The following is a 24817-nucleotide window of genomic DNA, read 5'->3' as shown; positions in this document are numbered from 1 at the left end:
TTCTAAGAACTTTCTCTAATTGACAATACCGGTCTCCTTTACCCGCAATAATTCAGGACTTTCGCTTAAATTTGTGTTCTTTTCACAATTTGCAATTATCTGATGGACTACTCTGCATCTTCTGATGTTGTCTCCTGCAATTCCTCAAAATTACACGTAGCGACGACACATCCGGCGTTCTTTTCGCGGAGCTTGATCTCTCCTTTCACCCTCGACTTTGTATATGGATGCTACACCTATCCTACTAATTTCAATAAAATCTAATTGAAAAATCTCACTGCAACATTGCCCCTATCTTCCTCATGATAGCGTTTAAATTTTCCCAATACGGTAGCACTGATTTCTCAAACGATCTTCAGGTGAGCACCGAATCTGCAGAGCAGCACAATTACCTGTTGCAACCAAACAGTAAATATTCACCTTTAGCAAAACGGGCAAACTAGTTTTGAGAGCTCAGACTCCAACCTGCTGATAAATTCAGCCATTGGAATACAACAAAATCCGAACAAACTTCTTTCGAACTCTCAATGAACCCGCGGTATCTCAAAAGTTGTTGGTATGGACAACGCACAACGTATCTTAAGATGTCTCTCTTCTTAAGATCGGACTGTTACAGCTATTAAGCAACAGGTAAGAAAGGGTATTACCGACGGTGAGTAACTTTGCAGACACAACGTTCGGTCGAGATCTTGTTATTGTTCCAACTGTCAAGTGATTTTAGCTAGATTCAAAGGAAAAATAATCCTGAAAAGTATCTTAAATTGTTTAAGAAATTCTGTTTAGTGTTTTAAAGTAAATTTCGTCCCCGGAAAGGCATTAAGAAGTTTGAAAAATCGTTTGAAACTTCATCCCCGTGAAACCAAGCGCTTAAGAATTGTCAGTCGCTGGACCAATTTAACACATACTGACATCTCTGCGAGTGTATTTGTGGTTTGTTTATATCTTCTCATCTCGTTGAGCACAACCGGTGTTTGCTTGAATTCGGCACAAAAGCTGTTTTGTGAATTCTCTGTGATAATTAAAAATCTTCAATCTGAATATCAACAAGAATTTGATAAGGGCAAGAAGTGCTACCAAATTTTATGAACCTAAGATGGGAACACGTGTACCACCAACACCACTTTGTGATAAAGCAATGGCTGGTTTGCCGCAGCTTCTTGATGATCTTCTTCGGCTATCGGAAGATCAAGAGAGCGCCGATGTGGTCTTCCTGCTGGGACGTGAAGAAGAACGAGTTTATGCTCATCGGATTTTATTGATGGCAAGGTAATTATATTTTATGTTATTAGCAAATTTTATGAGTTAGTATAAGATTGCAAGGAATGCCGCGCAGGTTACAGGTATGCGCGGCTACCACAAAAAGTAAATGGGTTCTTAAAGCTTATCAAATTTGGAAGGGATTTTTCTAACTCAGGACCTAGTCGTCCAAGAAGAGAACTAACATCTTGAAAAGCAAACGAACTTTTCAACCTGAATATTACACGAGTGGCGGAAAATATGTTTCTAAATACCGTTGGGAAAACTTCTACCAACAAACCACTCTATAATCCTCCAGTTCCCTTGAAATGAATCAAAGCCCCATTTTATCATGGTTTAATCAAGCGTATGATGTTTAATTTCCTTTCCACTCTCGAAGCGCGTAGCAATCAGCAAACGTTTGCACTTGAAAGGGAAACAAATCATCCTTCCACCACCAAAGACCATTCGTTCAATATTATCCTTAAAATATTGCATGTAATAGCAAGCAACCTGTTGTTGTTACATTTCCGTGAAATCCACAAAAAAATCAGATAGAAAATCGAATGTTAAGGCATATTGGATGCAAATCTTCAACAAAAACACCATCAACGTCAACAAAACTTCAAGGGTGCCGAGAAAGGAAAACTCCTCAAAAATTCGCTTCTCAATTAAGCCACAAGTGCTCTCCAGACTGTTATCCTTCTTCTCGTCCTTTTATTCGTGTTCGTCTTCACTCAATTTTTTTTTTTTTTTTGGATTTCATTCCCTCAAGGAAATCATATTAAATCGACGGTACTCCCCTCGGTCGGTGGAAGTGGTATTGAAAATGAAATTCCCGAAAAAATGAGAAACGCCGTTTTGAGTGTGCATTCCTCCTCCCAACCACTCACACCAGAAGTAATCTAATAGAAACTGTATCTTTTATACGAAACATCGATAATGTGGGTCGGGAATATTGCGTTTTCTTTTCGACCGGACGGCGAAGAAGTTGGCTCGTCAATATTTGCACGGAACTGTCATCTTTCACTCTTATAAGTTCCGAAAAAATGGGGAGAAGTCAGTGTCCTTGAATGCGAGAGGCATTCATAGTGTATCTGCATGGAAAAACGATTCCAGCAGGACTTGAGCATGGAAGAATAGCTAACTTCGTTAGACGGTTGCATTAAAATCGAAATTCAGCTATTCTCCCCGAATGCGTGCAGTGGTCGTCCTGACAACGCATATGCCAATACTATCCAACAGGCATATATTCTTTAATCGGGATGGGGACTATTCAGCACTGTTCAAACTTTTAGATACTCGTACACATGAATAGAACTGGAGTTGTGATATTTGGTTTCTTATTTCAGTTGTTCGTTAAACATTTTCTCTAGATAGTTGAAGTTTGGTTATAAGGGATAAAAAGCTGGAGGAAGGGATCTGCTCGGTTCGAGGAAACCTTTTACGAATGTATGAATATGTATGAGACACATTTGTAGATATGGAATTTTCATTCAAAAAGAAAAATTTTGGTCTTAACGATACTCGCCCGCAGCGTATAGTGTCAAGAAGATTCACACCGATAATCCAGACACCTTAGAAACCTTACTAGGATCTACTACTCGTCTTTCATTGTTGGACTCTTTACCTTGGGAAAACAAGGAATAGAAATCAGACTCACACGACTTTTCACGCTAGTAAATGTGTTGGCTCCCACTTCACGGATCTGCCTTTGTGCTTTATCGTGAATGTGATACTCAACTAGCCCCTTCAGACAGCGAAAGTAACGTTAGTTTGCCTGAAGTCTTTTGGGTTTGAATAGTCACCCTCGTCAGGCTTTGGTATGAAGACTTTCCTAATCTTCTGCCATGAGGTAAGTAAATAGCCCAGACCAAGATGAATAAGAAACATATTTGCTACAGTCAGGCTAGATTCTCTAAACCCTCCTTAACATCGGTGGATAGTCACCATCCTTTCCAGCTGCATTCCAAGATAGTTTAACAGGTCTTGCTTTTTCACTGGTAGCCACAGCCTTTACAATGTTCTAGTTTCTGTTGCAGCAATTTTGTGTTGAAGGTTTAGCAGAAACAACTAATTCTATCCCATTTACTTGAATTACCTCTTCCTCAGGATTCTGTACCCCCAATAGAGTCTCCATTGACTCAACTCTTAAATATGTGAAAATATCATCCAGTTTTCTAAGAATCGAACTTGACCGGGCCTTTCTATTTAAGGACCCGGCATTTCCTTGAAGTGTCCCTTTTTCCTTCTAGTTTGTCACAGCATTTTCTAGAAGAGATTCATTTCGAACTTCTTATAAACCTTTTATATTCATGCTGGGAATCCTTGTAGTTTAAACCGCCTTCATTCTTATTAGGAGTTCTATTTCACTTTAGCGTCCTTAAGAAACAAATTATTGCGGCACCCCTGTGTTCGCTGTCATCAAACCATTTGAAGTGATTTCCCCAACAGATATATTGAGTATTAGCATTAGACTTTAGGAGTTCAAAGCCACTTAATTCTGTATACAATATCTGATCCCCGAGTTCTCGCGTTGACGAACGACACAAGGAGTTATAGCGCAGACCCACAGAAGCAACTATGACGTTTCCGCTCCCGCCATTAGCCTGGCCGCAGCTAAGTTATGGGCACAGACTTGACTCAGTATAATTGCTTCTAACAAATTTAATACCAAAACGCAAGCTCTCTTGTGGATCTTTCATCAAAGAACTTTTAAACCAATTTTCCTGAACCAATACATCCGATCCACCGATTTAGTCAGACCGAACCCATGGTCCTTGTACTGAAAAGATTATTGTCAGCTTTGCTGGCATCCTGCAAGAAGAAGCTTCCTTCCGCAATGACTTTTTCTGCCGTCGATTGGGAGCCTGCCCAGGTTGGCGGCGTCCAATCTGCAAGAGTTCATTTCCATTTATAGGTATCAGAACAGTTGCATCAACATCACTAGTTTCCCCTTCTTTACCGTTCTATTATCGGATTATCCACAACCAAACGGTTGTGGTATTGCTAATAGATTTCGTCGTTATGTAGGCTACGGAATCGTCCATCTCTCGAACGTGACCAAGAGTTCGCACTTTTTTTTTGCTAAGAGCCACATACAAAAGGATTGGCAAGATCGTAGTCTTATACTGGAAAAGCTTTGACCCTATGGTGAGACGTTTCGAGCGAAACAGTTTTTGTAAACTGAAATAAGCTCTGTTGGGAGCTAACAACCCTGCGCGGATTTCATCGTCATAGCTGTTATCGCTTGTGACTTTCGACACTAGATAGGATACTTCTTCAACGGTCTTAAATTTGTAGTTTGACCAGTGCGATTCGATGTTATTCGTTCATTCAGTTTTGGCTTTGACGCTGACGTTGCCACCATGTACCTCGTCTTGCCTTCATTAATGTGCACCCCGAGATCTCGCGCCTCCTGATCGATCTGGATGAAGGTAGGCTGCACGTCTCAGGTTGTTCTTCCCATAATGTCAATATCGTCACCGTAGACCAGTAGTTAGGCGGACTTGGAAAGGATGGTGCCTCTCGCATTTACATCTGCATAGCAGATCACTTTCTCCAGGGCCAGGATAAAGAGGACGCATGATAAGCATCCCCTTGTCTTAAACCGTCGTTGATGTTGAACGGTCTCGAGAGTAATCCTACTGCTTTTATGTGGCCTCGCAAATTGGTCAGGGTCAGCCTAGTCAGTGTTATCAATTTCGTGGGGATATGGCTATGCGGTCACAGACGGCGTTAAATTCGATAAAGGATGGTGCGACTGGTGGCTATATTCTAAAAGTTTTTGCATCGCTTGCCGCAGAGAAAAAATCTGCTGATTTGACTGGAGTGAAGCCTCTTTGGTATGGGCCAATGATGTTCTGGGCGTTTGGGGGCATCCGACCTAACAAGATAGCGGAGAATATCTTATAGATGGTACTCAGTAACGTGATACCTCTATAATTGCTGCAAGGTGTGATATCCCCCTTTTTTTCTATGGGACAGATAATGCCCCGTTACCAGTCGTTAGGGATTGATTCACCGTTCAACACTTTGAGCATAATTTGATGAGCCGCCTCGTGTAATTGGTCGCCTCCATATTTACTCAATTCAACTGTAATTCATCGGCTCCTGGCAACTTATGGTTTTTAAGCCGATGGATTGCACGGACTGTTTCTTCTATGCTTAGTGGTAGAAGCATTTGTCCATCGTCTCCAGTTGAGGCGACCTCAAATTCACCGTTGTTGAGCAAATCATCAAAATGCTCAACCCATGGTTCCAATATACACATTCTGTCGAAAATAGGATTTCTGTCTTTGTCTCATTTTGAAGGCTTCATTCTGCTGACTTATTAGTGAAACTTGCGCGCCTGGTGCGGTTGCTCCCTATACTTCTCGAATTCACAGACGTGTTGGTTCTCCCAGGTTTCTTTTTATCGTCTGTGAAGTCGCTTCTCCACTCAACGGGGTTCATGATTAGTCACTGCGCGCGCCCGCGTTCTTTAAGAATGCCACGTTAATCGGTATGCGGCATTCTTCCACTCCATTGCTAGCTTACATTCATCGTCGAACTAGCCGGGCCAAGTAGGTTTGTGGCCGTATCATTGATAATGTTCTTCTGGTAATTGTGATGCTTCATCTCCAGGACATCTGTTAACTGCGGTTATTGCGGCATACATTTCCCTCTCATAGGTGTTACGGAAGGCTGTGTTGTGAATGACATCAGTATCCACTCCCACCTGATTTTCAGATCCAAATCTATATTGGTCCCCCTATATATGCTGCCATTCATCAAGGCTGAAAGGTAGCGGTGGCGGGGCGTTCGGTCAGCAGAAGCTACTTCTGTGGCTTCATAATTTTGGTTTTCCGTGTAGAGTTGTCAGCCCCAGTGATTCATTGGTCTCTGAAAGTACTAATCGATATCTTTCGTTTGATTCTCTCGGTAATTATATTAGGTAAAAAAAATTGAAACAATCTCCTTTTGTGTCCATGTGACAACAGACAGAGGGATGGACAGACCGACAAAGAACCGAATAAGGTTTTATTTAAAACAAAACTTTAAAAAAAATCATGCCAGCTAATTAGCCACCTCAGTCGACGTGGCATTGAGGACTTTGTCCTGTCGAGAAATGACGAAGGGCTTTTGACGTAAGAAAGGCATCAGGATGTAGGTAAATTAATTCTAGCCACACAAATCCATGTAATCATGCTTAAAATTGGTGCTCTCACTGGTAAAACGAAGGAAATTGCGAAAGTTTTTATAGAAAGTTTTCATTAGCACACAACAAACAATTCAAGGGTGCGGAAATCATCACAAACTCAACTTATTTGGCAGCCCATACACAACGTCGCCATCTCTTCTTAGTGCTTCCAAAGAAATCGCTTAATTTGATGACCAATTAATAAAACTCATTAACATATCAGATGACCGGACAATTCACTTCTTCTCCCCATACGCGGCATAGCCAGGTAGACGCTTATGACAATTATTTGACACAACGATCTGTATGGTCCTCCCGACGATTATATCGTCATTGTGGAGGGCATGCAGAAGCCGGTGCTATGGGGTAATGGCTTTGTCAAACGCAGTAGGGGTGGCAAGCGTATTATCAAACGAATAATATCGGACAAAACAGCAAGACCTGATGACGAGGCAGCTGATCTCTAGATAGCGAAGAGCTAAGAGCAAACCGTCTCGCTCATTGAGATCTCCAATAGAGGTATAAAGGAGGGATGGGTGATCAACAAAAAACCGTTGAAATATAGAACAGAAGGCAGTCCAAGTGAAAACCTAAGTTGCCGTAGACTATGCCTAGTAAACAACTGCGGTTATGCAAAGGATAAACACCGCGAGAAGCATCGCCCTCTCTAAATTTCATCCCTGGACTTAAAGTTAGTTTAACCATGCACCGCACCAAGTCATCTGGTATGCATTGGAATAGCATCTAGGTCCATAGCGAGTTCAATTCCTCCACCGAAATCTGAAGAGTAAAGTTCAAAGTCCGGCAGGTATATTAAAACCACTCCGTATGTCTGCCGATGTTTATCAAAGAAAGAGCCTCCCACCACTCCTTTTTGTTCTTCCTGCCTATCACTAACACTGTCACCCAAGATGGCCAACGTCCAGCGCTCTACATACTGCTCCATGCTCACAAAGAAGTTGATCTCGAGCAACTTGTCCTAAAGTGGAATGATCGTCACATGCAAAACGGTCTGTAACCGAATGTCAATAAAACAGAATTGTCATCGATCGACCTTTTTGAAGCAGACACTGCCACTGTCAGCAGCAACCACCAGCCAAGAACTGAGTAATTTAAATATCTCAGATAAATGCCATCACCCAATGGTGAACTAGGCCATGAAATTGCTCCACGCTTCAACCAAAACTTTATGATCGACGTATCGACGTCTCAACTCTAAAATTTACTCCAGCGTCAATTATCCTGTTGCCCCCTATGGTTGTAATTGCTGGCCGACCACCAAAGAAAGTGAATTATGCTTCGCGACAATGAAAATGAATATATTGCGTGGGATCAGTGGTGCAATACCCTATGATAACGTCCAAAATGAGGACACCCTTGATCAACATGGGGTTGGACTCCTCGTGGAAAAATTGGAAGAGGCGCATATTCAATTATATGGTCATGACTCGAAGGCAAACCGAAACAATCATAACTTGATACGTTAGTTAGTGATTTAAGAGCCTCTCAACACTACCTGGACTAAGCTTATGACTGAAAAAGGTGGCGAATCTAATCTTGTTGAGTCGACCTCGGTTACCGAACGAGACAAAGGCTACAGAAGAAAAAAAGATGTAATTTTTAATTTCAAGTTCACTGCACGCTTCCTGAATAATAATCGCCATGTCGTTTTCTCGAATGCTGCCATTTTCAGTTCGTACTAATTGACCTTATAACCTTCGTACTAATTGATCTTATAAAGTCCTTCAATGTTTGAGATCTGATCTGCCCTTGGGCTGCACAGCTCAATTTCGGAGACAGGTTATGATATTTTGAATATAGTATCTCAAGTGATAGGACCAACTCGAATATTACATGGAGAAACTGACACTTTTCTGTGGTATTTTGCCCTCCATTTCCATTACGTGAATAACGAACCCACTTGCCAAAGAAGTCCAAAGTTTGTTTCAATGTGAAGGACTTAACAACTTCTCATCAAAGGAAGAATTCTTGAGTAGATGCTCAAGTTAGCAAAAATCTCACGGTAAAAGAAGTTATTTTACGGCTGCTGTCTTGGACTTTTTCAGCCAAGAAATGAAAAAAACCTTTATCCATTTGGCATGTACAAAAATGTGCAATGTGTCTTCGTAAGTTCACTTGAAGTGACAATAAAAAAGTGAACCACAGAAAACAGAGGAACTGAAGTTCTGTAAGTTATGAGCGTTTTGAAAATATTGCACTTAGAGGTTATTCTAAGGAAGGCCCTGATGAATTTTCTACAGACACTCCACTTCGAAAGGATTTATATATTATACAATCCAACAGAAATCGTCTCTATTAGCAAACGAAACAGTTTGAGAGCATCCGCTCCCGGTTCCCCCATTTCAACATAGAACAATGTGGAATTCAAGCATATAGACGTCAACTTAATTCATGCCTCCGCATTTGTTTAGTCCAGCTTTGGGTACTAGGGGGAGAAAACAATTGCTCCGACTGGTAACGCATATACACAATCTAGGGGCAATAAGAGCAGCATAAACATTAAGTGCTAGATACTACAACAATAGAACAACAATTGACAATCACACAGGACGAAGGACATTATGTCCCAAGCCTCCATAACAGTAATAGCTCCCTATCGAATAGAATAAAATTGGACCCACAAGATGAATAAAGGAGGACTTCATTCAATTACTGTCACGCTTATTACATGAAATGTACAAATATATTACCGTCTTTTAGGTGCTGCGACGTACATGCGTCACGGAAGTTTACTTTCACAAAACGAGCGAAACAAAATAATATTCCCATTGTTAAGGTACTTTGTCTGTTCTGGACTGTGATCCCAGGATAAGTTTACGAATTTTTCTCAGAATTTCTCGCTCAAAGATTGAGTAGCGGCAGTTTGCTGAAATTAAGGGTGCAGTACGAATAATAACAACGATAGGAAAGAAAATAGCTTTTAGAAATATATTCCAAAACTCCCCCTCCCCCTCCCGGTGTCCCAAATTATGCCTTTTCCAAGGACTATCATTTTTCAACCCCGACTATCAGACTAATTAAAATGAGAAAAAAGCAGATCATAATTTTATTATTATACATTGCCGTTGAAAGCGAATACCTAATCATAAGACCCCCCCTTAAAATACTAAATTCTAGGCAAATATACCATTACAAGCTCCATTCCCCAAAACACCCTACCATTCCTCCCCTTTCGCCTGAAGCGAGCATATTACAATATGTAATTTCGTCAGGTTGATGATGTCAGATATGATATATTCCAGCTATACAGAAAAGTGTAATGGCAATGGGAAAAAGGACGAAAAGGACCCCGCAAATGATAGCGTAAAAAAAGGAGGAAATTCCGCACACAACACCATGGAAATTCACTAGGGAAAATCACCTTGCAATGAGATCCATTTTGGTTTTCCTACTTCGGTGTTAAGTGTTAGATGTACTCGTTCATCATCCACTCACCGACGAATATGAAAAAAAATATTCCAGTTGAAACGTTATGAACATTTCGTGTCTATAGGAAAATTTATGCTAATTATCCTTGAATGGAGTTGAAATACGAGAAAAGAAAAGGAAAATGCGAGTTAGATTGTGTTTTTTTTCTTGCTGGTGTGCTACACGATGATATCTCTGGAAAATTTAGCGAGCAGCTAAGGGGGTTGAAGCGCTTTTTTGTGATATCTCTCCGGTCAAAGTGTAGAAATTCAAGTGAGAATAAAATTATGGAGAGGCGGGAATGGATAATAGGATTTTATTTTGAAACAATGAGAGAAATTGAAGAACAATGGACGAATCCTGCGAGCATCAATGGGCTCTGTAATTTATGCATTTTCATGGAAACCAGCCTTTGAAAATAAAAAAGGCTGTAAAGTTTAGACGCAAACGAAAAGCAAGTTCTATCTTTGTTGTCATTTTGGGGATGGGAGGCGGAAATCCGTATTCCGTTTTTCATTAGCTTTTTTTCACTTCCAATATAAGTTGGCTACTCACCCCTTTACTAATTTTAAGGCATGGTAATACAATAGTGGGTCAGTTTCTCCTGGTGCCACTGCTGATCCCCAAAATATCTCCAGTTCAGAAACAAAAGAGAATGAGCGCTGGATTGGGTAAAAACCTTATCTCTTTATCCGTATTATCCTCCCACCACTTTCAGTAGCACGTTCGGTTCATCTCGACTTTTTTCGGTCATAAATGGTTCGAGTGAAGTGAAATCTAGTATGTCAGACCATCGTTGTTTCGATTGTTGTTTGGATAATTTTCCATCGGTTTGGTTTTAAAAATCAATCTTAGCTAGCAAGTTATCATCAGGGAAAACGCCATTGAGCTCGAACCTAGAAAAAGGGGCAAGAGAAAAGATGGCGAGATTGGAGTCGCGCAACTCACCCTTATCAAGGCAGAAACGTAAATCATCTCACCAGAGAGAATGGGTCTCACCCGAAAGAGAATTGGCAATTGAAAAGCTATTCAAAGAGTGCGGGACGGTCCTACGGGAAATGAAGGCTGCTACCAGCTTCCAACGAAACTTTTCAATGGCTGTCAAAAGTGGCGTAATTGAGCCGGAGGAACATCTCGACTTTACTACACACCAGTAGAAGATCGCTGGAGAGAAGCTGAGAAAAAGATAAATTGTTGGTTGCGCGGAACATGGCACCCTAAATCCGCCAGAGAGGGGCAGACGACTGATAAAACGAAACAAGACGACAGCTTAGATCTGTCGCCAAAGACATAGCAGGAAAAATTCCGCGAGATGGTAACCAAATGAACCAAACAGCGTTGAAAAAACGGAAAAATACAATAACAACAACATAAGTTGAATATAGGCGGCGGCGATTCCACTGTAGCAAAGTTATGGTCAACCATATCGATATAATCAGGACCAAGAAAAAAAGGGACAATCCACGATTAGACGCCCTATTCATCAAAACAAAAGAAGGGAGACTTTTTGCAGAAGTTCTTCGAGAAAAATTCTCCGGTCAACTCGAACTAGTGGTATACTTTCAAAATTTGGATCGAAGACCAACCAAAAAAATAAGTTCTACGCGAAACAGTCCAGAGCTTTTTTAGCACAAAAGCGTCAATTCCCAGCCTACAGCGGATGTGCTCTCTCGATCTGGGCTGTCCCACGAACAAAAAAGAGGTCTGCAAAACGATAAAACGAGATTACCCAGATGTGAGGCTACATCCTCCAATTCCTCCTCCAGTCACAAAATGGCCATTTTCACCGTCCCTTATAAGACAGCGAGCCAATTTCTTCAAGGTGGGAAAATAAACCGAAGCACAAAACGAAGAATGCTGTATCATCTGCAAACATGTCAATCTCCAGACAAAAGGCGTAGCTCATGTCTTTCATCATCTGGGCTGTTCCAGGTCTTCAAGAGTTGCAGAAAGTGAAAAGTCAAGCACTATAATCCATATCCCGCAACGAACATGCATCAAGTGCAACTACATATAATCCGATAGGGAAATAGTGCAACAAAGAAGATCTGATTTGATGCTCCTCTGTGAGCAATACCGAGATAGAAGTCTACCATGGTATGTATCACTCCTTTGTGGAGTACAGATCATCTCAAGTTTCAACGAAACTGTGCTTCAGTTTCATTATCATCGCACTTAAGGCTCTGTAAATGATAAGCCTACAGCAGCGGAACAGCACGAATATGAACACAGACATCCGACGGGACCGGGATTCGAACCCGAGATTAACGAAATCGAGAGGCTGTCGCTCAACAATCACGACAATAACACTCGCCTGTCTGGCACTGTTGCCATCTGGTCAACTTGCGAATGCGCGGCCATAGCGAAGGGGATCGTTCGTTTGGAGTGCTGCGCAGAAATGACTTTCTTTAGCGTTCATTCACATCATACGAACCTGTGTAAACTTTTCAGAATAGGCTCGACACCTTGAGGCAGGGGATTCCAAACAAGATTTGAAGGAGATTTTAACGCCACAACTCTCGAATGCTTCAACCAGATTTTCGTGGCACAGTATTTTTTTAAATGACCGCCAGAATCGGACTTATTATCCTAAATATCGGTAGCCCTCTGACATTCCCTGACGTTATCATTGCTGGAGAATCGATAGTGTCAGTGAGGAAGAGTTTGCGACCAATGATCCTTCTGACCTTCCTCTGAAATAACAAACGGTTCCTCCCAATTATTTAACGTCCAGCAAATACCTACCAGGTAGAACGCCAGGAAAATCAACATTGGCAAATTTGCCGAATCTCTCTCAAGAGAGATAAATGAGCTACAAGGTTTGGGCGCTGATAGAAAAACTGCGACTGAATCATTAGTGGACTCAATAATGAGGCCTACCATCGCAGGTTGCAATGCATCGGCGGGTGATGCTGTAAATGGACCGTGCATCCCAACATAGATATTCAATTGAAAGCACGGTGAGGTTGACTGGTCTAACCCAGCACCCAGTGGATACGAATTCCATCTCAGACGGGGCTTTCCTCGTCTTCTCTGTCTACCATAGATGTTGTCCTTACAGACTTTTCGGGCTTGGTCATCCTCGTCCATACGAATTAAGTGACCGGATTTTATCCACAACCTGACGGTCTTGAGCTAATGTGTCAAAATATTTAATTCGAGTTAGTGTCTTAGACGCAACCAAGGAGTGTTTTAATCAGTAGTCTGCGATATCATCATACAAGTAGATTAGTTTGTGAGGGTTTAGATGGGTCGTGCCGCATTCTACACGTCCAGAACAAAAAAAAATGCGAAGTAACAACTTTCTTGCTGGACAATGACGAAGACGTGCAATATAACCGCGGACAAAAGCGCTGAACCTTCCGTATGACAGCCTTGTGCTCTAAGCACTCAGCTATCCGGACACAGATCTGTGGATATACACGGCCATAATTCCTCCAGCCTATACTTATGGTTCTATTCTACAAAACAAAGAATACAATAATGGATGGACGAAACTTATAGTTCTCCAGAATATACCAAAGTATTCTCAGCGGTTGTAGTGTAATTTGACACCCAAAGAATATATTATTGATGAAATAATACAGAAACGAACTGAAGCTGGTGAATTAATGCAGGAAGCTTAAATAGGTGAATTACATCAATCAATTTCCAACAGAAATCATCCATATCACAGGAGAAAACATTGTTGCAGCAAACACTTTCTCTAGAAAAGAGGGTGTAGTCATGCCAATTCCGTTTACAAACAAGACGACGAAATCTAAGTAATTTTTAGGTCAGATTCAGCTATTCGTCTAAGCGAATCCATTTTGGATGGAAGAATAACAATCTTCTGCGGTACACTGTGTAGTAAACTCCACCACTGCTTACCGGCGCCGTTGAGGAGACTTGTTTCTGTCATTTGTCATAGAGACCACTAATTAAGGCAAATCCAAAATATATATAACATATACAGAAGAATGATATTGCCAAACGCAAGAAATAAGAGAACGGTATAACCGCCAAAATAATAGCCGAATCATAATAGGTTTTGGGTTCGAAACCCAACAGCTATGATATCTCTCTCTTACTCAGTAAATTCAGGAAAACAGCTTAACGCCATACCCCCCTCCCTGTTCTCTTTAGCCAACGACAAATTCTTCCTGTCTGATACTACTTCTTGGAAACAGCCACCATGTGTCCCAGCAATGGGAGCTGAGGAAAAGTGTTTCCAGCAGATTAACAAGTTCAGGGAGGGTCTAGGACTGTCACTGGTTCTATCGGTTTGTGAGATCTTTTTAATGCCTATGAAAATGTTCTTCCCTGAAGACATAGTTCCAGATACTTAAGTTTTCGTAAACAAATTCAGGGACGAATGAAACAAACCCGTTCAACTGTAGCTACCACCGACAAAAGAATTCATTAACAAGATCTGAATCCGCAACCACATCACCAAAGTAGTGAGAATAAAAAACCCTGAGAGCAACCATACTAAGAGCCCTTCAAACTACAGTATTAACACAAGCCTCGAAACATGTTTTCACTCCGTCGATTAACAGTGAAAACTAATGACAATGCCGAACGCGCAGACTAGCTTATTTGGAAGTACCTCCAGATGAATATCCTGGTCAATCTACGTGACTATCTTTGAGAATATCGAGGGTAGCAAATCATACTTCGACAGTGGCTTAGAGTCGGGTGGCCCGAGTCTCTCGTAGAGCGCCGAAGCGATGAAAGCAGCCGAAATCTCACTTAGCCAATAATGTTCACACGAACACCTCAACCAAGAATATCATTACTATCGAAATTGTTCCCTATTTTCCGTGTCATTAGAAAACCAGCCGCTAACCGCATTGCAAAAGCAAAAGAAGATGTGATCAGTGCCACAGTCAAAAGACCGTACCTTACTGACCTTGTGCAGGTAAAAATGAAAACCCTCATTCCCGCCTAGCAGGTAACCTTTCAGCCCAGTGGCAACCTTAAGTTTCCGCGCAGTGCATCTGCCACTCATTGCATGTATGTTGTCATTCCTCACGAGCAAACCATCTCTCTTGAGTTCTCTCTTTTGGGCTTTCAGATGATTTTGCGTGCCTTAGTGAGGAAAACAAAGGAGGTTCTTCGCACGACCACCATCATAACTGGCTCTGAGACAGTACGGTAGGCAGACACCACTGGAGAAACTATGGACCTTCCTACTTAACATACGCAAGGCGCAGAAGAGTGTAGAACAGGCTGCATTATGCTCAGAAGACGGCAACTACTGCTAGAGACATTAACTGATTTAAGGCTGAAACTCTTGCTACAATCTTGTCCACCAATATTTTGATTTGCCCCAAAAAATTCCTCTTCGATTCTAGGAACAATCCAAAGGGTTTTGACTCTATAAGCGTTTCGTTGTTTGTCACTGAGCGCAGTCTTTAAATTCTCTTTATAGTTAAGATGACTACTTCGATTTTTATCCGGCGGAGGGCAGAAACCATGAACTTACCCAATATCGCAAGAAGTAGATTGCTTATCTTACGAAATCGAGGGTATATTTAATGTCAATCATTGCGAGGAGAATTGCCTATTATAATCGATGAATGTGTACCTCAATTCCACAAACCAAATTCATGACCTCTATGATGGCATTCACTAGGATCTCCCTGGTCTAAACACGTCATGGATCTAAGTCCACAAAAGTGCATGTCGCTTCGGTATGGCTGCCTTCTATGAAGTCATTATCAGGTTTCTAACTGAACTACAGTACCAGCTGCAGCCCCTTCACTCCCGAAATAACTTCCAGCAAAACTCTACCCAAGAAGACTGTATAGTAGCTTGCAATGCCACATGCCCGCAGCCATGTGATCGCAACCGCATGAGTGCACACCAATGCACTGCATCACATACACGGCACTAACAACAGATCTTATGGGTGAAATTTTTTTCGCGCATTTACCGTCGACAGTCGAACATGCGCAATGATTTTTCTCCCTCAAAAATTTCGAACAATGAACAATGAATCTCCTGTATACAGTCTGCTTGACTCTACCTGTCTGAAAAGCTTCGATGAATCTTCCAATGTTCATATTCGCAACTTTCATGAGTAGGAACTGCGCAGAGTTGGTATTTGCCGAGACGTGGCGTTGAATTATATTATATATATATCTTGATGCTTTAAGTGAAGTATTTCAGAACCCGTCACCCCTCTACCGATGACACCAGTGATTGAGATCCAAAGGTTACCTCTAGAATGCTTCCTTCGCAACCTTATCAGCGGAATATTGGCATAGATCCAATGTATGAAACTATAAGCATCGTTCTCACCCAGAATCCTTGTCTCTCTCCGCACCTAAGACGGTGTCCTTTAGATCATGAAGCCTGAAAGCCCGGCATCATCTCATTCGGTGTTAGATAGACGCTACAAAACGTTATTCCTAAACACTGAATTCTAAGCTTGGGCCTGAACCGGGCACCAACCCCAACTCAGATGCCAGCAGTATCTGATGAGTCGAGATGCGACGAAATTGGTCCTTCTTCCAGTTCTATTCGCCGATTAGCACCAGATCAGCCTCTATCCCTTCAACGAACGATGCTAGTAACTCATGAGCGATTGCACTCTGGTGCATGTTGGTTTGTAAGAGGCAGATTACGTTAGCCGCAATCTTGCCCTTTCTTGCTCCGCTTTGAGGATACTTTCAACAGTCATGCTAACATCCCTGCAGAAACTGAACTCCCATTTTCATGACAAGTTTCTCTTTTTCTTGCCAGGTTCTCGACATGTCGGAGATGTGTACCCGTAGTCTAAACACCTGAAACATTTTATGGGGGCTGCACGTGCTCGTATCCTAGATACCATATTACAATTTTAATTTTCACGCTGGTGAGCATTTCGATCGAAAACTTTCACCACAGCGAGTTTTTAAGCTTCGGTTATGGGTTTCTTCCGAGCTTGGTGGCCTGTTTTACGTTGACCTTTTTTATAAGGCATTACCTAGTTCGCTGGGGTGTGACCATCGCGTAGCTGATCCCTAAACTTACGGACAGATCGGCGTTCGTTCAGGTCAATGTGGTCTACTAATACTTAGTCAATGTCCACTACTCGGCTAGGGTCTCGAAAGAACTGACTCCTGAACCAAGACTACCACCTTGCAGAGTTTGGGAGATTAAGTTAGAAGTTCAAAACACGCGAGTAATCGATTTTGTAATCAAAGTAGTTTGATGATAAACTGAGCAATGCCAGCCAACTTCGCTTTCTTCTTGTTTGTTTCCTGGACGTCCTTACGAAGCAAATGTCTAATAACCAAAAGTTTACAACGCAAATCTTCCCGCCTCAAGTAATCACACTAATATAAAGATATTTTGTATTATATGTACTAAACGTAGAGGTTCTGTAACGCCCAATGGGCAACATGAATTTAGAGAAAGCCTTCCACCCAGAATTTAATTCTAATAAAATGTAAGGATATCATATTTACCCATTTTGATCAAATATCTGCAGTTCAGACAGGATCTCCTGAAAGTTGTTATTCTCAAATGCATTAAAATGTCCTCAAGCTCTAAGGAGCTGCTCCTCGTAATACTTAGCTGTCGAAAACATCGTCTGTCGCAAGACCAATTTAGTTTTCGTCCTTTTAATCGAGACGAAAACCACTCGAAATTGCTAGCAAGAGTCCATTTTGCCACCAACTTGAACAATAATCATCATCTCCAATAATGCCACCGTCACCATTCTGGACGCACAATAGATAGCAGATAGCTGATCCCCCGGAAAAAAGAAAACATTAGGAAAATGTCCCCATATCAAAACATTCCTGAAAAGGACCTGTCCGTTTATTAAGGAAGGATTCCTAAGCACACAGAGAATCATGAGTGGAGGAGTGCTGTCATAAACATTCGTCACTCGCTCGATGGCCAGGACAATATAATAACGACATGATGAAGACAAGTGTTTATGAAGTTGGCGCGGTTAGTCCTTCGTTTTATTACCAGTAAACTTTCCGTTATTTGTCGTCCTTCCTCCACGTCGTATCGGCAACAGCGAATTGGACTTGTACATTTTCTCAGACCGGGGAATCCATTAAAGTGAAATAAGAGTTCATCGAAATACGAAAATTCGATTTGGTACCACTCAGCCTTCTTGCCAACAACGGGCCCGAGACAGCAATAGGAAATCCATGAGCAAATAGAAAAATATCAGACAGAGGCAGGCTTTGTTGAAAATCATTTTTGCGATTTGAGGGTGGCACCAGGCGACAAAGCGAAGGCGAGAACAGGCAAGCAACCGGGTGTGCGGCCGAGCGGGCATTGGACCCAAAAGGCAGCAGCATCCTTCTTCGGTTCCATTAAAGTGAACAAACATAATACTTCAGGATAGATGTCGATTTGGTTGAGTCTATTGACACTGGAGCGTCGTCCTTGATATCAGCCCTCGCCGTGTATATCCTGCGATTTCGCATCACCTCGACAATATCACAGGGACCGGGTGCTTTAATGGATCCTCTACACAGCGTTCACCGTTTCACTTTGCCTGAGTTAAATGCTTTTGATAGAAGCGAAAAACCAGTCCCTCTCCGCTCCCCGAGTTGACTGATAACCCTCTTCGTCCTGCGTTGTCATCACCGGGGTCGTTTTCGAAGAAACTCAATAATGGAAGCGACAAGTGTAAAGTATAGCAGTCAGCGGTGAATGGATGAAAGTTTCCGATTCAACACCCAAAACTCTTCCAGAAAAGTGTGGCGAAGGATTAATCCGTTCGACAATAACGGAAATTTTGCACGGATTGTAATTGCTTGAGGATGTTTGGATTGGACAATGAATGGATGAATGGAAGGATGACTGGATGAATGAATGAAAAGAACGGATTTGAATTTCAATCATGGCAAAAACAGAAACTCAAGTTGTTGTTTTTGGACTTTTCAAATGAAATTGGTACGGATACCTGGTCTAGTGAAAAGGGGAAATTGGAACGGAAGTTGTGTGGACGATTTTCATCTCCTGAAATAGCATTTTCAAAAGGATTAGAAGGAGTGAATCAAATATTGTGAAGAAGATTCACGGCTGCTTCTGGTTATTATGGTTTAAGGATAAGACGAAGGCATTGCTTACAAAAGTATTTTCACAGAGGTGATTACATTTCCTGGTTGGCCTTTTCCCTTTTCCACAATATGTATTTCCATCTTTGATAAATGTGGGTATTACTGTGCATTTTTTTTCAAAGTTAATTCGGGGGGAGAAGGAACATAGATTGAAAAACTCGATAGATAATTACCATATATTAACATTTATCCATGGTCCAGATCTGCTTTATTTTGCCGTGTTTGCACCAGAGTTTAAAAATTGTTAGGGCCGAGTAGAATATGTTCTTTGCAAACCGGATTCGCCGTTTGACTTTACTTCTTGGTATAGTCAAGTGTCCTCATTATCAAGAGCGCAATAACCAACTGACTCAGGCCTACCTTAGTAAGGAACTAGAATCATCCCGGTTTTACGTCGAGGGGCCCCGATTCGATGTCCCCAGCAGCTCTCTAGTGAGTTCATCCTCTTGTGACAGGTAACAAATTCTTCAGGGGATTTTTCTCTCGACCACGTTTTGAAGTTCGCAATTTTTCTTACAAAGTACCCAAGATTAATTGGGGGCTCCCAAGATCATTGTCTTGTACAGTAAGAACTTTTTATCATCATCAACGGCGCAACAACCGGTATCCAGTATAGGCCTGCCTTAAGGAACTCCAGACATCCCAGTTTTGCATCGAGGTCCATCAATTCAATATCCCTAAAAGCTGTCTGGCGTCCTAACCTACGCCATCGCTCCATCTCAGGCAGGGTCTGCCTCGTCTTCTTTTTCTACCACAGATATAGCCCTTATAGACTTTCCGGGTGGGATCACACTCATCTACACGGATTAAATGACTCGCCCACCATTACCCATTGAGCCGGATTTTATTCACAACCAGACGGTCATGGTATCGCTCATAGATTTCGTCGTTATGTAGGCTACGGAATCGTCCATCTTCATCTAGAGGGCGAAAAATTCTTCGGAGGATTCTTCTCTCGAACGCTGCCAAGATTTCGTAATTTTTCTTGTTAAGAACCCAAGTCTCCAAGGAATACATGAGGATTGGCAAGATTGTCTTGTACAGTAAAAGCTTTGACCCTATGGTGAGACGTTTCGAGCGGAACAGTTTTTGTAAGCTGAAATACGCTCTGCTGGCTGCCAACAACCGTCCGCGGATTTCATCATCGTAGCTGTTATTTATTGGCCCTCAAGACTGAGAGGTAGCGGCGTCCAATTAACGCTTGGTCAATTTGGTTAAAAGTGATCTCGTCTGGAGAGACCCTGATTTATTTATAGATTTCTTTTTGCACAAACCAGATACTTGCAACAACCAGCTCGGGTGACACTGCTATTTGGATGTTTTTATCTATTTTCTACAAAGCTACACTTTTTTAATCGACTGATACTAGACTGTTGAAATAAGGTCCTTGTCAAAGGATTAGGATGGGAAGCCAGAATTTCCTCATACTGCGCTGTCAGGAATGAAATCTCCTCTCTTATTGTCGTAATGCTGAGGTCTCTGTGGACGTTTATGCTTTAAAGATACGAAGGTGCACCTGTGAGTTGCGCGGACTGACATCAACTATCGAAAACGGACTATTATTGGTTTCTGGAATGTGTGCATGCTCCTTAACAACGGCAGCGAGGGTACTGAGAATGCTCGCTCTCTCAAACTCTAGCTGAAATTCCAACGATATAAGCTAGATCTAAGCGAAGTGAGATGGTGGGATTCCAGAGAGTACTCCTTTCCTTTTTGCTTCCCTAATGGAAATGTGCTTTTGCAATCTACAGAGCCGAGTAGTAGGGGACGAGACTCCGTTCTCGGGTTGTTTCTGACAGCTACCGGTCTAGTTGCACCAACAGAAACTTCCGATGTAGTGGAGAAGGATGCTTTCTACGAGAAATTACACGCTGCTCACGGGAGGCTTCCTAAAGTTGACATTGTGATCAGGACAGCACCTTGCTCGGACATGTGGTGGGGAAGCACTTGGTGACGGTAATGATACCGACGAGAAATCTGTGGATCTCTGCTGTTTCCTGAGCCTAGTCATTGGTGACATATTGTTTGCGCACGAAGCCTACCGTAAAGCTAAAACTCAACTGACTGACAGTAAACGAGCAATCAGATCGACCACTTCGCGACCAGTAGTGGATTTAGGAGTTGTCTACGCATCCCAAGTTCAACAACGATGGCTCGTCTGATCCGGCTGTTGCTCGAAAGTGGAAGACTTATCTTGCTGATCGGATGACAAATGTACTGTTTAACCCGCCTGGGAATATCGATTGGCATTGGGCTGCCATCAAAAATGCTCTTTTTTCGGGTGCTACACAAGTCGTCGCCCACGTCTCGAAGGGGCATCGTTGGATCTGGCTGACTACGGAAGGGGTTGAAATCCCTATTGACCGCTGCGACTAATGGTGGGCGTGATGCGCTGGAACTCCGATACCAAGCGATCCTAAGAAATTCGATGCCGTGGTCGCCGTTGCAGGAAGGAAATTGCTATTGTGCTGGTCAGGGAAGCGGAAAACGCCGCGGAACGCAATGATTTCAGAAGGGTATGCCGTGCTCTTCCAACCAGAAGAGAAATCATTTGGGTCATCAATGCAATCAAACGCAGTTAAGCTGCTGACCTTGACCCTATCCAGTTATGTGTTATAAAATTGCTTCACTCATTAAGGCAACTTGGATGGGGTGGCATTCTAGAACTGATGTATCAACTATTTTCTTCTATTTCTTTAGCCTTTGTCACGTCCACAAGCGGATTCCGCTCGTCGTAATCGGTTGCGCCATTTTGTTCTATCAAAAACCTGATCTGGATGCAGACACGAAGTTTTTAAGCTACCATCCAGCATATCAAGCCATGGTTGTTTCGGCCGGCCTTTTGGTCACTTACCATCGACTTCGTTTTTCAGGTCAATCTTCGCAAGCGATTTCTCGTTAGCGCGAATTACGTGACTATACCATCGAAGACGCCTCTTTGGAAATTTTTCCACCACCGGTGTGACCCCATATCGACGGCGGATATTTTCATTTCGGATGTGAGCAAGGCATTTCACGCCATTAGTCCAACCCAACACCTTCGTCTCTATTACCGCAAGACGCCGTTCATTGTCTTTTATATTCAGCCAACACGTAGGACGAACGAAATTGCGGTAAATTTTATATTTGAGACGTTCGTTGACTCATCGATCACAAAGAATACCAGTTTTTGGAATGCCACTTCATCCAGGTTGCGCTAGTGCATGAAGCAATTTCATAACACAGTCCTCCATTGGCTGATAGTATTAACCGAAGATATTTAAATCGCTCAGTTTTGGGCAGATCACTCCCACTGACAGTGATAATGCCTGCTTCATGGCGATCATTCCATTTTTGCTATTAGACACTAGGGAAACATCATCTGCATGAAGCAGTGTATGAGGCGTGGAGCAAGGAGTGGTGGAAGGGCTCCTTGATGAACGCCAATAGAGACACGAAGCGATTTTGATACAACTGCCACACTTCGAACTTAACTTTTCGGATCGTGGTAGAGCAATTGAACTCAGCGCACGAGTTTTTCTGGCACTAAGTGCTGTCGTAGAGCGCACCAGAAGAGTTCGCTTTCTCCAGATCCAGAAATGCAATGTAAAGGGGCGATATTTCTCATGGTGTTTCTCCATGAGTAACCGCGTAGTGCACATTGCGTCAGTAGTCCTGCATTTCTTGACAAAGCCGGCTTGATTCACAGTTATTTGAAAGATTTTGGGAATACAGTTGTCAAAAATGTGTCTACGAATCTTCTTTGCATGGGACAGCAACCGGATCGGATTTTAATTTGAACATTTTGCTGGATTATCTTTCTTTTTCGCTATTACAACTGTGGGGCTTTCTTGCCCATCAGATGGTATTTTACCTTCCTGAATAATTCGATTCAAGAATTCATTGAGCCGCAGTCTTAGGCCCAGCTCTTCACTTTCCAGAGCTCAGATGCGATGCCGTCAAGTCCTGTTGCTTTCCCAAATTTCATTCGTTTTATTGCTTTTTCGACGTCAATGGCGCTGAAGGGTGGATTTACTCCAAATATCGCATCTATCCGTGGTGGTTCATCGGTCAGTAAGCAAAGCACCGTCCTTGTCTTTAACGCAACAGAAATGCTCGAGATCCTGTATCCGTACCCGGCTTCTGTCAAGTCAATACAGATCTTTCTAGAGTGTCCAGTTTATCGGAAAGATTTTTGTAATGGACCGCTCGAGTGGCAGTGCTTCTTTGCTTTCCGGCTGGTATTCTTTTAAACTTGCCAATTGGAAAGCATTTTATCTTCTCTCAGATCTAAAATTGACCACAGTATCGTCCTCTTCTGAGTGGTGGTGTAAAAGACAATGAAAGACGTCTCGCGGTAATGAACTCAACTCAACTTGATCAGATTCCAAATGAGGATACCCGCGATCGATATGGATATCGTGGAAAGTTGCGAGAGAGGCGTCTTCGATGGTGTGGCGATGCGCTCTCCGACCATTCTCGTATATATATATACGTATATATGTATACATACTACTTTTCAACTGTCCTGGCCGCCTGTTGTAATCGAAGAGGAGACTGGTAATATTAGCCGGTAAAATGCTGCAAAAAGTCAGAACTGAAAAGATGCTTCCGGTAAGCGGTACCAGGCCCGGGTTCAACCCTCCTTTTGCTGCAATCTGAATGGTCGTGTAGCACCTAGACACCACAGAGTAAACCTCACTCGGACTACAAGTATGTACCGCGCGAATTAGGGCTTAAATTATTGTAATACTTATTGTATTTGCGACACATGCTCTCATATCCTGCAGGCCGCTAATATTGACCTGGAAACTTCAGTATAGAGTGAGCAACATCTCCATAGAGGAGACGTCGACTTTCCTTGAGAAACTCGGTGCATCATTATGAGCATGATGGTGGTTCTCAATGCCATGGTAGAATCTGATAATACTTCACTCAGATATGTGATGAAGAAACAAGGTCTTGGGGACTACAATCACAATGATGGGAGATTTATAAATTTTTACAAGTTCCAAGTTTCGAAGGTGTCTTCTGGATATGGGAAACATGGGCCTCGAAGGAGGCCATCAATTGATGGCCGCTCACGTTCGCCCACGTGTTGGGCCCGCATTTCAGGATTAACACGGCCCGTTTTCGGAACCGAACTGTCGTTCAGCAGTGGTAATACTATGAGGGCTGTTTAAAAATAAAAATCTTGTGCAGAAAACAACGTTTTATATAAACTTCTAAACGTCGTTTTTCAAAATAACTTCACATAGTTACTATGCACTTTCGCCATCATTCCTGCCACTTTTGAAATATAAATTTTAAGCCTTTTTCTGCTAGCTCCATACATTGCACATCCACAGTTTTTACCACTTCCTTGATGTTCCTTTCCGGCCATTTGATTTGTAACAGACTGCCAAGACTCTCTGACTTTGAGGGACTTTATGTTGATGCTGTAATTCATGGGAATCGAAGAAGATTATCATCATTACTTTACCGGTATTGCGACCATCACCCTTCAAAACTCCCGGAGGCGAGTATTAAACACGTATTACAAAAACAACTGCACACGTGCAATCTCTACAGAGATCGTCTTAAAACTGTAGTTATATATGGCTAAAATATTACTGACCATGATGTGTTACCACCTCATCCAACCCAATTTCCCTCCCTGTGATCATTGCCATTAATTTCTGAAGATACGAGGGCTATTTTGTTGACTAGAGGGAAAGCATTTGGAATAGCTCGCCGGAAAATATTGCGGAGCATTGGCGAACTTGGAGGCTTATTAGTGATGCGAGTGGGAGCAAACGCGATGCACTCGTGCTCCGATATCTCGGGAAATGCATCGTAGAGTATGCCTTGTCTAAAGCGGTTTATTTTTGCACTGGTTAGGGAGACGGCAGCTGCTACAACGATTTCGGTACCATACACCGAATTCAATGATCCG

The 24817-nt window shown here is 42.3% G+C and overlaps 1 protein-coding gene across 1 annotated transcript in view; it reads left to right on the top strand.

Annotated features, from left to right (window-relative positions):
- The first annotated feature begins 662 nt into the window (after window positions 1-662).
- The window catches only part of LOC119649971, a 46062-nt gene continuing 21907 nt past the window's right edge, over window positions 663-24817 (top strand). The window contains exon 1 of the mRNA XM_038052407.1: window positions 663-1266. Within this exon, the coding sequence (XP_037908335.1) occupies window positions 1094-1266 (173 nt within the window). The 5' untranslated portion in view covers window positions 663-1093. The remainder of the gene's footprint in view (window positions 1267-24817) is intronic.

Source organism: Hermetia illucens, chromosome 2 (assembly GCF_905115235.1).
Source record: "Hermetia illucens chromosome 2, iHerIll2.2.curated.20191125, whole genome shotgun sequence".
In the NCBI taxonomy this organism is placed as follows: domain Eukaryota; kingdom Metazoa; phylum Arthropoda; class Insecta; order Diptera; family Stratiomyidae; genus Hermetia; species Hermetia illucens.
The sequence above is the reverse complement of the archived record's forward strand: the minus strand, read 5'-3'. Positions and strand labels throughout refer to the sequence as shown.